The 15,385-nt window shown below is 35.5% G+C and overlaps 1 protein-coding gene across 1 annotated transcript in view; it reads left to right on the top strand.

Moving 5' to 3' along the window:
• Window positions 1-15,385, top strand: part of PRSS12 (serine protease 12) — a 77,913-nt gene that overhangs the window by 37,564 nt on the left and 24,964 nt on the right. The window contains exons 7-8 of the mRNA XM_072810141.1: window positions 1,564-1,757; window positions 6,430-6,571. Coding sequence (XP_072666242.1) covers window positions 1,564-1,757; window positions 6,430-6,571 — 336 coding nt within the window. The remainder of the gene's footprint in view (window positions 1-1,563; window positions 1,758-6,429; window positions 6,572-15,385) is intronic.

The raw sequence follows: 15,385 nt of genomic DNA, 5'->3' as shown, positions 1-15,385 counted from the left end.
CATTTCATTTTTAGGTGAATCTCTTAGGCCTGAGAATGGTATTCTGTTTTCACATATTTAGAAAGATTCATCAGTACTATTAGTTACTATATTCATATTTTTCCTTATTAATGACAACAATGGAGTGACAATTTTTCTCCATATTTTGTTAATTTTGTTTCACAAATATATTCAATTTTTCTTATATATACAGAATATCAGGGCTTACTGGTTCTAAAAATATTCTCACTAATATTTGTTAAAAGTTCTAAATGATTGTGTTAGGAGGTAGAGTAGGCATGTGCCACATTTATTTTTTGGTTTACAGGGGAATTTCTAAAACAGAGTACTATTTTGGAATGAGGAAGAGGTGAACTCTGGTTTCTTTGAACAAATGAAATCCCAAAGTAAAATGACCTCTTGTCATCTGTTATACAGTTGATATGGACAGATAGTAATCAGATGGATGCATTTTGTGGAAAAATGGTATAAGTTCAAAGTAGCAATATGAGATTTAGGATTTTTTTTTTCCACTAAGATTTGATTAGTCAGCAAAGTAGAAATCTTAGAATAATTAAAAGTTGCACTGTTTTAATTTGTTAAAAAGTTCATCTTTTTAAATAAATGTAATAAATAAGTGCATAGGAAGTAATTGGGAAAATTCATGCCAGAAAGAAGGATTTCTTCATATTCTTTATATAGAAATAATAAAAACATTCAGTGAAGGAAGCGAGTGACATAAAATTTTATGAGTAAGAGTTTAATTACATAGACTCTTAGAACTGAAAGACACCTTAAATAGTTAATAGCCCAGTGATTTCTGGAGGTTTGGGTTATATGGAGAAAGAAAGCAAAATTGGGGGAAGGATGAATCAAAGTACAGACTGTGACTTAGTTACCAATTTTTTATTTGGCAGATCTTTCCTATTTCCACAATGTATATATTATACATTTTGTAGAGCATTGTTACAAATATAGTCAATTGGAACACAAATATGGTTTATAAAAATAATAAAAATTAGATTTATGTAACCTTATGAAAAGTGAAGAACATTGCCATTATTCTGATTTTGGTGGGCTGAAGTCCAAGTCACATCATGGATTGGGTGTAGAGTTTGAGGAATCACTGAACTAATGCATAGTTTTTATTTTGAAAGGGATGATACCCAAGAGGTCTAGAAAAGCTGATGAAATCAGATGAGCTCTGGTGGCTCTTGTAGATACAAGACAATTGTTCTAATTTTATGTCTTGTGGTGTTATAAATCCATTGTCAGGAATTTGGGTCCATCTCTTGCTCTCATTCTCTCTGGTTGGTGAGTTATATTCTAGCTAGAATACAAGAATGAATGGGGGAAAAGGATTAGTTATCCATTAGGTAGGTACCTGTTCAGTCAATAAAAAATTGTTAAGATGATCAAAATATGTGAAGTGAACACTGCTCTTAGAACTGTGTCCTTCAGATAGGAGAAAGAACAAACGCTTAACCTCTGGAGTCATTATGCTTAATTAGGTTATTTATTTTTGTGGTTTCTTGAAATGAGAGACAGCAGTTCCTATGCACAATGTTTATTTTACTGCTACAGATATGGCAAACAAGCCTCTGCAAACCACTTTGAAGAAAGCACAGGGCCCATATGGTTGGATGACGTCAGCTGCACAGGAAAGGAATCCAGTTTGGTTCAGTGTTCCCGGAGGCAGTGGGGAAGGCATGACTGCAGCCATCGGGAAGATGTTGGTATCACCTGCTACCCAAGTGGCAATGGACACAGACCTCTGGGTGAGGATTGGCCACAGCTTTGGAGTATCACTAATTCAATAGCCACTGCACCTCTGTCCATTGGTCCAGAATATGAAGCATAACCCATATGTGTCTTTTACTGTCCCCCAATTCCAAATTTCGTTAGACCTGTAGTCAGATAAAAAAGATAACTAGCTCATCTAACAGTCTGGAAATATTTGTGGATAAAGATCCCTTTGTGAGCAGAGGGCGACTACATGTCCTTGATAGACTTAACATCTGACTGTTCTTAACATCTTAACATCTTGAGGATGGCAGATAAAATATGAATGAAAAATACAGAGGAAGATATTAAAAGCACTTGCCATGACACTACCACGGCTCTATTATATAGCTAAAATTATGTCTTTAGCATATTTTTTAGTGAATAGGTGTTAAAATAATCACAACCATTTCTACTTTTCACCTCAGGGTTGTATCAACCCCTTTTGTATCTTCCTGTTTTGAGACGGCAAAGCTTTAATCTTCACATTATAAAACAACGAAATGTATTGAATCACAGTATTAACTGTATTTTATACTTAAGCTTATCAAAGTATGTAGTTTATTCCTCATTATACTCTATAAACTGTGAGATCATGGCGATGCACTGCACTAATCTAGCGTTATAACAAGTAGAAATATAACCTTTTACTCCATCCCCTACACTTCCAGATTTGCTTTTCATTTGTCCTCCTTTCTTGCTCCTTTGTTTTTTGGGGAGATTTCTGATCCTCCCAGGTTTATGTGATAAGTGATTGTATGTGGTTGGGGGAGATAGAACTTGTTTGCTAGAAATGGATACTCTGGCCCGAGATAGCAGGTATTTGGATCATGAAGTGATCTACTCAGGCACACTGTATCAGTATTCCGGGTGATGAAATACTCCAAATACTATACAAAATATTATCAGCAGAGTTCTCTGAAGGCCTCTATGGTTAACTATATGCATATGGTCAGGCAACTAATCTTTCCAGTTCCCCTGAAAAATCTTTAATTCTAGGATTCTAGATATATTTAGAAATTTAAAAAGCTGAGAATGATAATTATTAATAAAATATGTGATCATTATTATAAATGTCTTTGGTCCTAATTTCTGTAATATGTCTATTAACTATTCATTTGTCTGAGGAACATTATGTTGAGGCAGATATACTTTTGGAATAGAATCACATTACCACTTATTCATCCAAAAAAGATCATTATTTCCCTATTTATAGAAAAGGACTGCATATTTAAAACAGAAACTTAGAGAATGAAATCATGGAATCGTGATGTAAAAAAATAGCATTTTAAAAACAATTGAGATTTTTTTTTTGCTTGTTTGGCACTGTAATAATGAGCTGTTGGATTATTACTGTTTTCAAGTATTTGAAGGGTAACTTGTGGACCTGAACTTACATGTGAATCAAAGTCCTCAAAATTAACAATTGTTCAATAGACACTTTTTATATTTGAGTGAGTGGGAGATGGAATGCTCAAAAGCAATATTCTCATTCAATAAGAGCAATTCTAGTAAGAATGCAGTTAACACCTATGTGAATTGGGGGATATTTATGGGATGGCAAGTATGTGGATTTCTCATTTTAATATTGCACCAATTTTTTTTTTAAGTTTTACTTATTTAAGTGATCCCTACACCCAATGTGGGGCTCAGACTCACAACCCCGAGATCAAGAGTCGGATTCTCTTCCAACTGAGCCATCCAGGCGCCCCATTATGGTACCAATTCTAAATTTCAGAGTATTAAATCCTAGAGATATTTCGTTCACAGTCAGATGGTCTCTTACCTAACTTCACAGTATAAAATTTTGACTTTTAACTTAAGCTAAATTGTGTCTTCTAGTAAAAATATTATTTTCTAAAAATAATGTATTAAATCAATGTTACAAGAAAATTAAAATAAAACTCTACTGGAGGTCGAAGTTTGAGATATATAATTAAAATTTTAAAGATACTGTATACCCAATAGCACTATTTATTTTCCCAAGCATTTTATATTTAAGGTTTTGGATATAAAACATGTATATTATTACTACTGTAACAAAAAGAACTTTTTTTTCTGTAACAAAAAGAACTTAAACAGTAGGTGTTGTTGATAGAATGGCTTTTGTCATCCAGTTTTCCCTTCAAGCATTGAAAATTCAACGATTTTGTCAAATGAACGGCTAAAATTAGGTTCAGAAATACTGCATGCATTATTTATGCAAAGCATGCAACTGAGACTTTGTTTTATTTTTAAAGATTTTATTTATTCATGAGAGACACAGGTAGAGAGAGAGGCAGAAACAGAGGCAGAGGGAGAAGCAGGCTCCATGCAGGGAGCCCGATGTGGGACTCGATCCCTTGTCTCCAGGATCACACCCTGGGCTGAAGGCAGGCACTAAACCACTGAGCCACCCAGGAATCCCCTAAAAACACTTTATCATTTTTATTTTTATGGTATGAAAAACTGCCCATAAAATGCCCAGAATGGAAAGTGGAGATTCAATTCCATGTGCACATGTTTTCTTAATTTTGGACCAAATATCCAAAAATGTAAAAATTGAGAACTTTAAGAATAGAATTTCACCTTTTTGGATTTATTTTTATTTGAGGATCACCTTTCTACCTTATTCGTTTTACACACACACACACACACACACACACAAAACAAAAACAAAAATAAAAATCTCCAAACTTTCAGATACATTGATAAGAAATGTAAAGTTTCAAATATACTGTGTTTTGTGCCATGGCTAAAACCCCGAGTTCTTTTTAACTAATGTAAGCAGTGCATAAAGTAGGCACTCCATAAATATTTGTTGATTTTGAATTTGCTCTATGGATTTTACTATGATGCCTGTCCCACAAAGTGCATATGACAGGGCCAAAAACTAAAGAGCCAACAAAGGGGTCGGGGGAACAAGGATGTAGAAGTAAAAATGAATCAGAAGATTCAAATAGGACATGTCCATCTTGCCAACAGTAAACAAATGCCAATCTAGTGATTTCATGTTAGTTTAAACAGAAATGCTACTTTATTCTTTAGCTGCTTACTTAACTTCCTGAGTTCACCTCTTAGGGGTCCTGAAGCTAGAGACCCTTCTAGTAACTAGGTAATCTAAAGTGTAGTAGTTTGCTTGGGCTGCTGTAACAAAGTACTATAGAGTGGATGGCTTAAACGATACATATATGTTGTCACACATTTCTGGAGTCTAAAATCAAGGAGCCATCAGGATTGGTTCCTTCACAGGGCTAAAAGGGAAGGCTGTGTTCCAGACCTCTCTCCTTGTCTTATAGATAACCATCTCCTCCCTGTGTCTTTTCCCTCTGGGTATCTTGGTGTCCAAATCTTCCCTTTGTATATGGACATCAGTCATAGTGGACTAGGGTCCACACTATGACCTCACAATTCAACCCATGGCAGTATGCAGGGTGCAGTGAGGGCTTTCAGTTAAATAGCCCTGTATTTATTGGTGTCCATAGAGATATGTGAAATTCTACAAATGACTTCAGTTACATAACTGAGATAAACCTCAGTTTGCTAGAGATCAGTTTCTCAACTTTTTTAAAAAATAGAATGACTTTTTAAAAATTTAATTTGTACTCCTTTTTAGCTTCAGCATTAAAAAAAAAATTGAGGTAGAGGCATCTGGGTGGCTGAGTGATTGAGCATCTACCTTTGGTTCAGGACTTGATCCCGGGGTCCTGGGATCGAGTCCTGCTTTGGGCTCCTCACAGGGAGCCTGCTTCTCCCTCTGCGTGTGTCTCCGCTTCTCTCTCTGTGTCTCTCATAAATAAATAAAAATCTTTTTTAAAAAAACTAAAAACTAAGGTAAATTGAGGTATAATGGACATATAACATTATATCAGTTTCAAGTGTACAACATGATTCAATATTTGTATACACTGTGAAATGATCACCACAATAAATCTAATTAACATCCATCACCTTACATAGTTACAAGAAACTTTTTTTCATGTGTTGAGAACTTTCAAGGTCTACTCTCAGCAACTTTCAATTATGAAGTATAGTATTAACTATACTCACCGTACTGTACATAACATCTCCATTCAACTTTGAAATCTTAGTAATTCTTATGCCTTAAGCCCTTCTTTTGGAAACATTAGTAAATAGGAAGGCTGAAATGGAAATTGTCCTTGTTAGCTGCTTTCCTTTTTTTCCCCCCTCTACACATTCAAGATAGCCATGCATGCCAAGGATGTGTATATTTATGCTTTCCTAAAAGATCTCAGCTTTAGAGTATAAATTTCTAACTATGTTCAAGAATAAATGAATAGACATGAAACAAAAACAACTCTAAGGAAATCTCTTAATGTTTAGAAGTTAGTGGTCAGAATATAAGACTATTCATAATTTTGCCAACCTAATCATTCATTCATTCATTCAGCAAACAGCTACTGCATGTCCTTTGTATGTGAGGCACTATTCCACGTGCTGGGAATTTATAGTTGAGCAAGTTGAGTACTCTGACCCCAAGGCTTCAAAACATATTGCAAAAGTGGATACAGTTTTTTATTAATACCTCTTCTCTCCCACTCACTGTCTCGTATTACCCAGCTGATTTTATAGTTGATGTGAAAAATGAACTGTATTGTATAAAGTCTCTCATACTTTAACATCAGTTTGCTGTTTTGTCTTTTCTAATACTTTCAAATTATGATTTAGGTTTTCCTATCAGACTGGTGGATGGAGAAAATAAGAAAGAAGGACGAGTGGAGGTTTTCATCAATGGCCAGTGGGGAACAATTTGTGATGATGGGTGGACTGATAAGGATGCAGCTGTGATCTGTCGCCAGCTTGGGTACAAGTAAGAAAAACCTAAGTATTTGAAATGATTACTTGATGAACATTTCTGACTTTTTAGGTTTGTTCTGAGTTATTTCTTACCTAAATTTATTTCTATCTATCAGTTGGAAATACTGGCAGCATACTGACTTGATTCTGAATTTTTAAGAAACACTAAGGAGAGTATACTTAAATTTTTGTTTTCCCAGAAGCAATATACTTTGTTACATAAGAAATACAGCTTTGGGGACACGTGGCTGGCTCAGTTGGTAGAACAAGCATGCAATTCCTGATCTCAGGGTCCCCAGTTTAAGCTCCCATGTTGGGCCTACAGCTTACTCAAAAAAAAAAAAAAAAAAAAAAAAAAGGAGATTTTTATCTAAAACAAATCATCTAATAATTTTTTAAAGATTTTATTTATTTATTAGAGAGAGAGCGAGCATGAGTAAGGGGAGGAGAAAGAGAAAAGGGGCAAACAGGTTCTGCGCTGAGTCCGTGGAGACAGATGGTGGGCCTGGATCCTAGGACTCTGACATTGTAACCTGAGCTAAAGTCAGATGCTTAACCAACTGAGCCACCAAGGTGCCCCTAGTCTAATAATTCTTGACTATTCATAATACTGCTTATGTCAGGCAAAGTTCGTAACCTTTTCTCTATGATTTAGGGGTTTCAACCCTGTAGCCTTTTTAAAAAAATATTTTATTTATTTATTCATGGGAGACACAAAGAGAGAGGCAGAGACATAGGCAGAGGGAGAAGGAGGCTCCATGCAGGGAGCCTAATGTGGGACTCGATCCTGGGACTCCAGGATCATGCCCCGAACCAAGGGCAGATGCTTAACCACTGAGCGACCCAGTGGTCCCTCAACCCTGTAGCCTCTTGAGAGATTCTGGACTTAATTGAAATTGTGATTGGTTCTCCTTATTCATAGTAGTTACACGCTCTAAAGTCACAACGAAAACTGTATTAGCAAATATTGGAGCCATTGCTTTGAGAGTTAAGGTTGAATAAGGAGATGCTCTGCCTTCTTGTTTTACCTCTCAAACATGCAAGCAGTTGAACGTTTTGTGGTCTGTTAGTACCTTTTTTCCCCTGCTTTTTTGTTCTTGACTTCACTGTTTGAAATGCCACCTACGCACAGTGCTGAAGTGCTGTTCAGCATTCCCGAGTGCAAGAAGGTTGTGATGCACCTTCTGGAGAAAATACAGGTGTTAGATAGTCTCCACTGACGCATGAGTTACAGTGTGAAAAACATGGCACCAAATAGACTGGGAAAAGAACACTTGTTTCAGTTGAGAGCTGAAATAAATAAGCAGATTATCTTCTTGTGAGATCTGAACTGGGCAGTACACATTTTTTGAGGCTTTGAGCATGTCTGTAAATGACTATGAAAGCACTGTGATAATTGATTTGGCAGCTGCAAATATATGGAACGTGTTACAGTTCAGAGGTTGTCAAATTTAAACAAATATGCATAAATTGATGAGCCGATAGATTACTAATATTGGTTTGGATTTTTTAAAAAGATTTTATTTATTTATTCAGGAGAGACACAGATAGAGAGGCAGAGACACAGGCAGAGGGAGAAGCAGGCCCTATGTAGGGAGCCTGATGTAGAACTCGATTCTGGGACTCCAGGATCATGCCCTGGGCTGAAGGCAGGTGCCAAACCTCTGAGCCACCCAGGGATCCCCTGGTTTGGATTTTAAAATACATTTTTATTTATACATCTATGTGTATCTTAAATATTGATAAATTTAGCTGGTTATTCCTATGCAGAATACATTTTTATTTTTAAAGTAACCTAGCTTGGCTGGCTCAGCTGTAGAGCATGTGACTCTTGATCTTGGGGTCATGAATTCAAGCCTCACATTGGATGTAGAGATAACTTAAGAATAAAATATTAAAAAAAATATATATGTATATATATTTCTGGGCAGCCGGGGTGGCTCAGTGGTTTGGTGCTACCTTCAGCCCAAGGCGTGATCCTGGAGACCCGGGATCGAGTCCCACATCAGGCTCCCTGCATGGAGCCTGCTTCTCCCTCTGCCTGTGTCTCTGCCTCTCTCTCTGTCTCTGCGTATCTCATGAATAAATAAAATCTTTAAAAAGAAATTAAAAAAAAAGAAATAAAAATAAAAATAAAAGTATTTCTAATTTGGGGCAGCCCCCGTGGTGCAGTGGTTTAGTGCCGCCTTCAGCCCAGGGCCTGATCCTGGAGGCCCCGGGATAGAGTCCCATGTCGGGCTCCCTGCATGGACCCTGCTTCTCCCTCTGCCTGTGTCTCTGCCTCTCTCTCTCTCTGTGTCTCTCATGAATAAATAAATAAAATCTTAAAAAAAAAAGTATTTCTAATTTGGAGTGTCTGAGTGGCTCAGTCGGTTAAGTGTCCCACTCTTGATTTTGGCTCGGGTCATGATTTCAGGGTTGTAAGATTGGGACCTCCTTGGGCTCCATGCTCTAGTTTAGTCTGCTCGTCTTTCTCCCTCCCCTTCTGCCCTCCTTCTTGGCTCCCCACGTGCATGCTCTCTCTCTCTCTCTCAAGTAAAATCTTTAAAAAAGTATTTCTAATTTAATAAAAATTCAAATGCTTTTTGTAATTTTTTAATTCAAAGTTTGTTTTGGGTTACGCAGATATTGCTTCAATTTACTGCTCAGTTTTGGACCTAGTTGCACTTCCAATTGTCTTATGGTAAATAGGTCCATTATTGGTGATACAGATATTCAGTATTCAAATTGGTATATGGGGACACCTGGGTGGATCAGCAGTTGAGCATCTGCCTTCGGCTCAGGGCATGATCCTGGAGTCCCAGGATCGAGTCCCACGTCGAGCTCTTTGCATGCAGCCTGCTTCTCTCTCTCTGCATCTCTCATGAATAAATAAATAAAATAAAATAAATTGGTATATGAAATAGATTTCAGCTTTCAAAATATGAGGGAGTAGAAGGAAGATAGGAAGAGTCCACATTAGATGCCTAGGTGAATTTCGTCAATGATTTGCTTCCTTTGTTCACTACATTTTAAACACTCCATTTTTTGAAAAGAAAAAAAACATTATTTTTCTTATATTTCGCTCACAGTGAATTTATCCAAAATCAGCCATTAAAGTATATTGCTGTTTGAGACTGGTTACTTTGCCATACTTTCATATTTTTATTAGAATAACAGGAAATCTAGTATTATCTTTGGAAATATGAAAGGAAGGGTGAAATTTGATTCTCGAATTGTGTGTCTAAGTCAAGTTTATTTTTATTTTTTCAAAGATTTTATTTATTTATTCATGAGAGATGCAGAGAGAGAGAGGCAGAGACATAAGCGGAGGGAGAAGCAGGCTCCATGCAGGGAGCCTAATGTGGGACTCGATCCCAGGACTCCAGGACCATGCCCTGAGCTGAAGGCAGGCACTTAACCGCTGAGCCACCCAGGTGTCCGTAAGACAAGTTTAAAGAGAGAAAAAGTTCATAAGCATATGCATCAATGCATTTTCACTTAGGTTTTTTTCTACACTTTTCATTGCTTTTTACTTATCATTAGCTAGTCCATTTTACACTTAACTGAAATGGAGAATTTAGGTAAGAAAATAATATAGATTAATATAGATTATAGAATTTAGGTAAGAAATAATATAGATTAATACAAACAAAATTTGGAGCAATTTTCAATAATATTTCTGTAAGAATTATCAAGAAAAGCATCAGAAGATCTTACTTTGTACTTGCTTTTTAAAAATAAAGTCTCAAGTCTCTTAATAAGTAAATCAGTAATTTAATGTTTTTTTTTAATTTAATGTTTTTGTAACAAATTGGAAAATCATCTTCTAGTGAACAATTCACCATCTAATAATATTTACATGAGAATCATTTGGATATTTGATCAATCTAAACATACTTGAATGTTTTTATAATATCCCATTGAGGGGAAATGGATTTATTGTAAGAACACACATATATATATATATGTCATTATATATATATATATATATATAATTGTAAACAAGTATGTGACTAGGGTAGATTTTTTTCTCCCAGGCCTCTTCTGAATTCTTAAAAATCTTTAATAAGGCATTTGTTTGTTGAAATCAATCCAGCAAACTTTTAAACTGTCAAAAGGCTTGGGTTTTACTAATAGGAGTTACAGAGATCTGTCTCTTAGCCAACTATCATATATGTGAGGCTTCATCTGTGGAAATACTGAGAATCAAAATAGCATTAGAAAGCATTTCCAGAATGGGAGTAACAAAAATGAAGTAATAAAAACCAGGAAACATTAATGGTAACTAATATAGATATGCTTGGAGAGAACAGAAAGTAAAAGACATTATTTAATTATGTGTGACATGTTACATAGTGTCTGACATAGTCTAGCATAGACGCATATTATTTTTAGAGAGTTGAGAGACAATGTGTTGCTATTAGTTATACTCATTAAGATAGACTAAATAACTGTGATGGAGATTCCATTCTGTTGGAACTTTGTGTGAATTCATTAGCATATGTTTTCAAGATGACATTGTTCTTGAACCACATATTTACTGTAGCATCTCTTAAAAGAATTTACAAGAGCGTGTCCCTACTGAGTTAGTAGAGACCTAAAATTAAGTATCTCTACTTTTAATCTAATATTTAAATAGCTGCAAAGGACTTTATTTCTGGCCTATTCGTCTTTTTTTTTTTTTTAAGATTTATTTATTTATTCATGATAGACAGAGAGAGAGACAGAGAGGCAGAGACAAAAGCAGAGGGAGAAGCAGGCTCCATGCTGGGAGCCTGACATGGGACTCGATCCGGGATCGTGCCGTGGGCCAAAGGCAGGCGCTAAACCGCTGAGCCACCCAGGGATCCCCTATGACATTTAAAAATAGAACAGTTAGGGATCCCTGGGTGGCGCAGCAGGTTAGCGCCTGCCTTTGGCCCAGGGTGCGATCCTGGAGACCCGGGATCGAATCCCACATCGGGCTCTCGGTGCATGGAGCCTGCTTCTCCCTCTGCCTGTGTCTCTGCCTCTCTCTCTCTCTCTGTGACTATCATAAATAAATAAAAATTAAAAAAAAAATAGAACAGTTATATCACTCTTAATTATAATGCAGTAGAGTATCAGTATCATAGTGACTTGATGCTTTCTGTCATCTATTTAAAAAATACATGAATATGCTCTTCTTTGACCTTCAGAAATTTTACATAGTTCCTTTTTTTTCCTTGAAGTTGTGTTTAAAATTTTCCTTCTTGGGATCCCTGGGTGGCACAGCGGTTTAGCACCTGCCTTTGGCCCAGGGTGTGATCCTGGAGACCCAGGAACGAGTCCCACGTTGGGCTCCCGGTGCATGGAGTCTGCTTCTCCCTCTGCCTATGTCTCTGCCTCTCTCTCTCTCTGTGTGACTATCATAAATAAATAAAAAATAAAAAAAATAAAATATAAAATTTTCCTTCTTCACAGAATCCTAATGTTATTTTGCTTTAAAAATGTGTGCATTTGAGTATATTTGTATATATATACTTATGCAAGTGTGTGTGTGTGTGCGTGTGCATGGAGAGAGTGAAAGAGAAATTAAATCCTTCTGAAAGGTTCCTCTTGGCTTTTATGATTTCTAGTATACAGCTGATTAAAGACAACAAAAACAAAACTGTGATAAATAATTACTAAACATAGTAAGTAAAAGCTGATTAAAGCTCCCGTTTTTAACTTTGATGGATTGATTTATGGTGCTTGTTTAGAAGAGGCTTCACTGCTCTCATGTATTTTGAGTTGTTCTATTGTCCACTTGAGAGGCTTTTAAATCTTGGAGCAATGCATTGTGGTAGGATTTTGGATGAGTGAAAAATATGTCTTTCTTTTGTGTAGTAGAAGGAAAATTTTGAAAGAGAAGTTGATTTTGATTTCAGCAAGACCAGCTTCAGGCGAGAATACACATGTAATTTGAGGATCTGAATATTGATTCCCTTAAACCCCATATATCCCTTGGAAAGTCATCTTCTCCTCCCAGGAGCACTTAACACCCAGTTTAAAGACTAATGTTTTGGAATCTACTATCTCTTTGAATTGCTGTGAATTACTGCATGCCTATGGCTCAGTGGGAAGTCTCTTCCCTTTTTTCTTAAGATGACACCGTCCTTAATTGTTAAAAAAAAATAGTCACAGAAAATTTTTTAGATTCCACTATATTGTTGAGAGTGTCTTTATTTAATCATGTACTTTTATTAGCTATATGTTCTCTATTTGCTGATGTATCAAAAATGGTGCATTCTTTTAGTCCGTAAATTGATAAATTTCTAAGAAATCATCCTTTGTTTTATTTAATGAGCCTAATTTTGCTTTCTATATGTTTACATCTACCTGTCATCTACTTCTATAGTATTTATCATGCTATTTTTTCTGTTCTTTGTTGTAACCTTTTGTTTTTTGATTTGTAAGCAACTGAATTTTCTATTTTCATTCTTTTTCTAGTGGTTGGACATTCAGCATTCTTACTGTTTTACTAGAAGTTGTCTTTAAATTTTTAGCAAACATGCTGGTATATTCTCTTACCAATTTCAAAAATTATTATCTGTAAGTTTTCCTTGCTGAAAAATATCAAGACATTTAGCATAATCTATTACTTACTTTCTACTTCCACTCATCCTCACTTCCCAAACTGATGGGAATCACCTGGGATTTTAACTTCAGAGCACAATATTTTTTTCTTTGAAATATGCCTTTTTGAATTTCAAATTGCTTTACGTTACACACCCACATTATCATCTTAAAAATGATTACTAAAATAAGTGATCTGTGACAATTCTGACTCAGAAAAAGGAGAGAGAATACAAGTAAACATCGGAGGAAAGGAAAGGAATATGAACACAGATACATAATTATAAAAGAGTACTGTGAAGTACTTTTAGCTAATAAATTTGGAAATCTAGATGAAATGGACAATTATGTGGGAAACCACATTTTCAACAAAAAAATAATTATGAAAATTGATAGAAAACCTAAGTAGATAGAAAACCCATTAATGATCACAGAAGAGATGACTGATTTCTTTGTTCAAGAGTTTTGACCAGTCTTTAATTCATGTTACTCCCGAGTTACGTAAGTTGTTGCAGAGCGAGAAAAAAATGAAAATCTTTTCATTCATTTAATGAGGCTAAAATAAATTGATTTCAAGACTAGCCAGTCTAAGTACACACACACACACATGCACACACACACACAGAAAACTATACTCTATCTCATTAATCTATGTACAAAAATTTAAACAAAACATTAGCAAATTTAATCCAGTGGTGTATTTAAACAAATTTAAACAAATGAGAGTCTATAGCAAGAATATAAGAATGGTTCAAAGTGAGGCATTCAATTAATGTATTCCAGTGTGTCATCTATAAATGAAAACAAATAGATCAGTCAGTAATTGTGAAAAGTTATATTTTAAAAATCATCATTCCTTCCTTATATCTACTAGGAATCTTAGAATAAAATAAAGCTACCTTAACTTTATTTTTTAAAAAATATTTTATTTACTTACTTGAGAGAGAAAGATAACATGAACAGTGGGGAAAGGCAGAGGGAGAAGCAGGCTCCCCGGTGAGCAGGGAGCCTGACACAGGATTTGATCCCAGGACCCAGGGACCTGAGCTGAAGGCAGACGCTTAACTGACTGAGCCACCCAGGCACCCCCTACCTTAACTTTATTTCACAGTCATCAATCAGGAACAAAACAAGGGTGCCTGCTTTTACTGCAATGACTCAGTTGTGTCTGAAGTTCTTGCGACCATTAAGCATTGAGGTATCAGTATTGAAAAGGAAGTCAGAATTGTTACAAGAATAATATGATATTTCACCTAAATAACCCAAGAGAACCAAGGGGAAAGACACTAGAACTAGTGTTTATTAATGTGATCATGTGAAATATAAATATTTTAAAAAGGCAATAGCTCCTATAAGCTACGTGGAAAATAAAAAGAAAAAATCTTACTTAGATGGTACAAAAACAAACAAACAAAGAAATGACTAGGAATAATTACAAGAATAGAGACCTATGTGAAAAAGGGCAAATCTTTACCAAAGGTAGAAGAGCTAATAAGTGACAGCAAGGGAAGCTTACAGATAATAATTTTTGAAATTGGTAGGAAAATATGCCAGCATGTTTGCTAAAAATTTAAAGACAAATTATAGTAAAACATTAAGAATGCTGAATGTCCAACCACTAGAAAAAGAATGAAAATAGAAAATTGGGTTGCTTGCAAATCATGAAACAGAAGTTTACACAAAGAACAGAGAAAAAAGCATGATAAATAGACAAAATAGAAATTTATCTATTAAATGATGTCTTCATAAAAATCTTTCATTCTTCTTGGTGTATTTGGGGATGGCGGTGGTGGAGAGTGAGACTTGATTTCGAAGTTCACCTGAAAATCCATATGGTACACAAGAACAGGTGAGCAGTCAATGATACTCACTAGAGAAGTGGTTAGCATCCTTGGTTATACGATTAAAATAACACTGAAAGTTAAAATAATATTACCCATGCCCAGCCCCATTCTTGAGAATTCTACTTTAATTGACATCAAATGGGTTCAGGTTTTGCTATATTTTAAAAGCTTCTAAAGGTAATTTTAATGTGTTGCCAAGGTTGGGGTTACTGAACTATAAAGACCAAGAAATGCCTTATGTACTCGTAATCAGTAGGAAAAGTTATTAGGACAATGACATTAGGGACAGAAATCAAGCTAGATCCCTTATTAACACTAAACAGAAATAAATTCCAGACAGATCAGATGTATGATACAAAAAATAAAACAGAAAAAACTATTTTCGTTAAATAATTGCATTTTAATTACATGTATTTCAAATGAAT

Source organism: Canis lupus, chromosome 33, assembly GCF_048164855.1.
Source record: "Canis lupus baileyi chromosome 33, mCanLup2.hap1, whole genome shotgun sequence".
NCBI classification, from domain to species: Eukaryota; Metazoa; Chordata; class Mammalia; order Carnivora; family Canidae; genus Canis; species Canis lupus.
The sequence above is the reverse complement of the archived record's forward strand: the minus strand, read 5'-3'. Positions and strand labels throughout refer to the sequence as shown.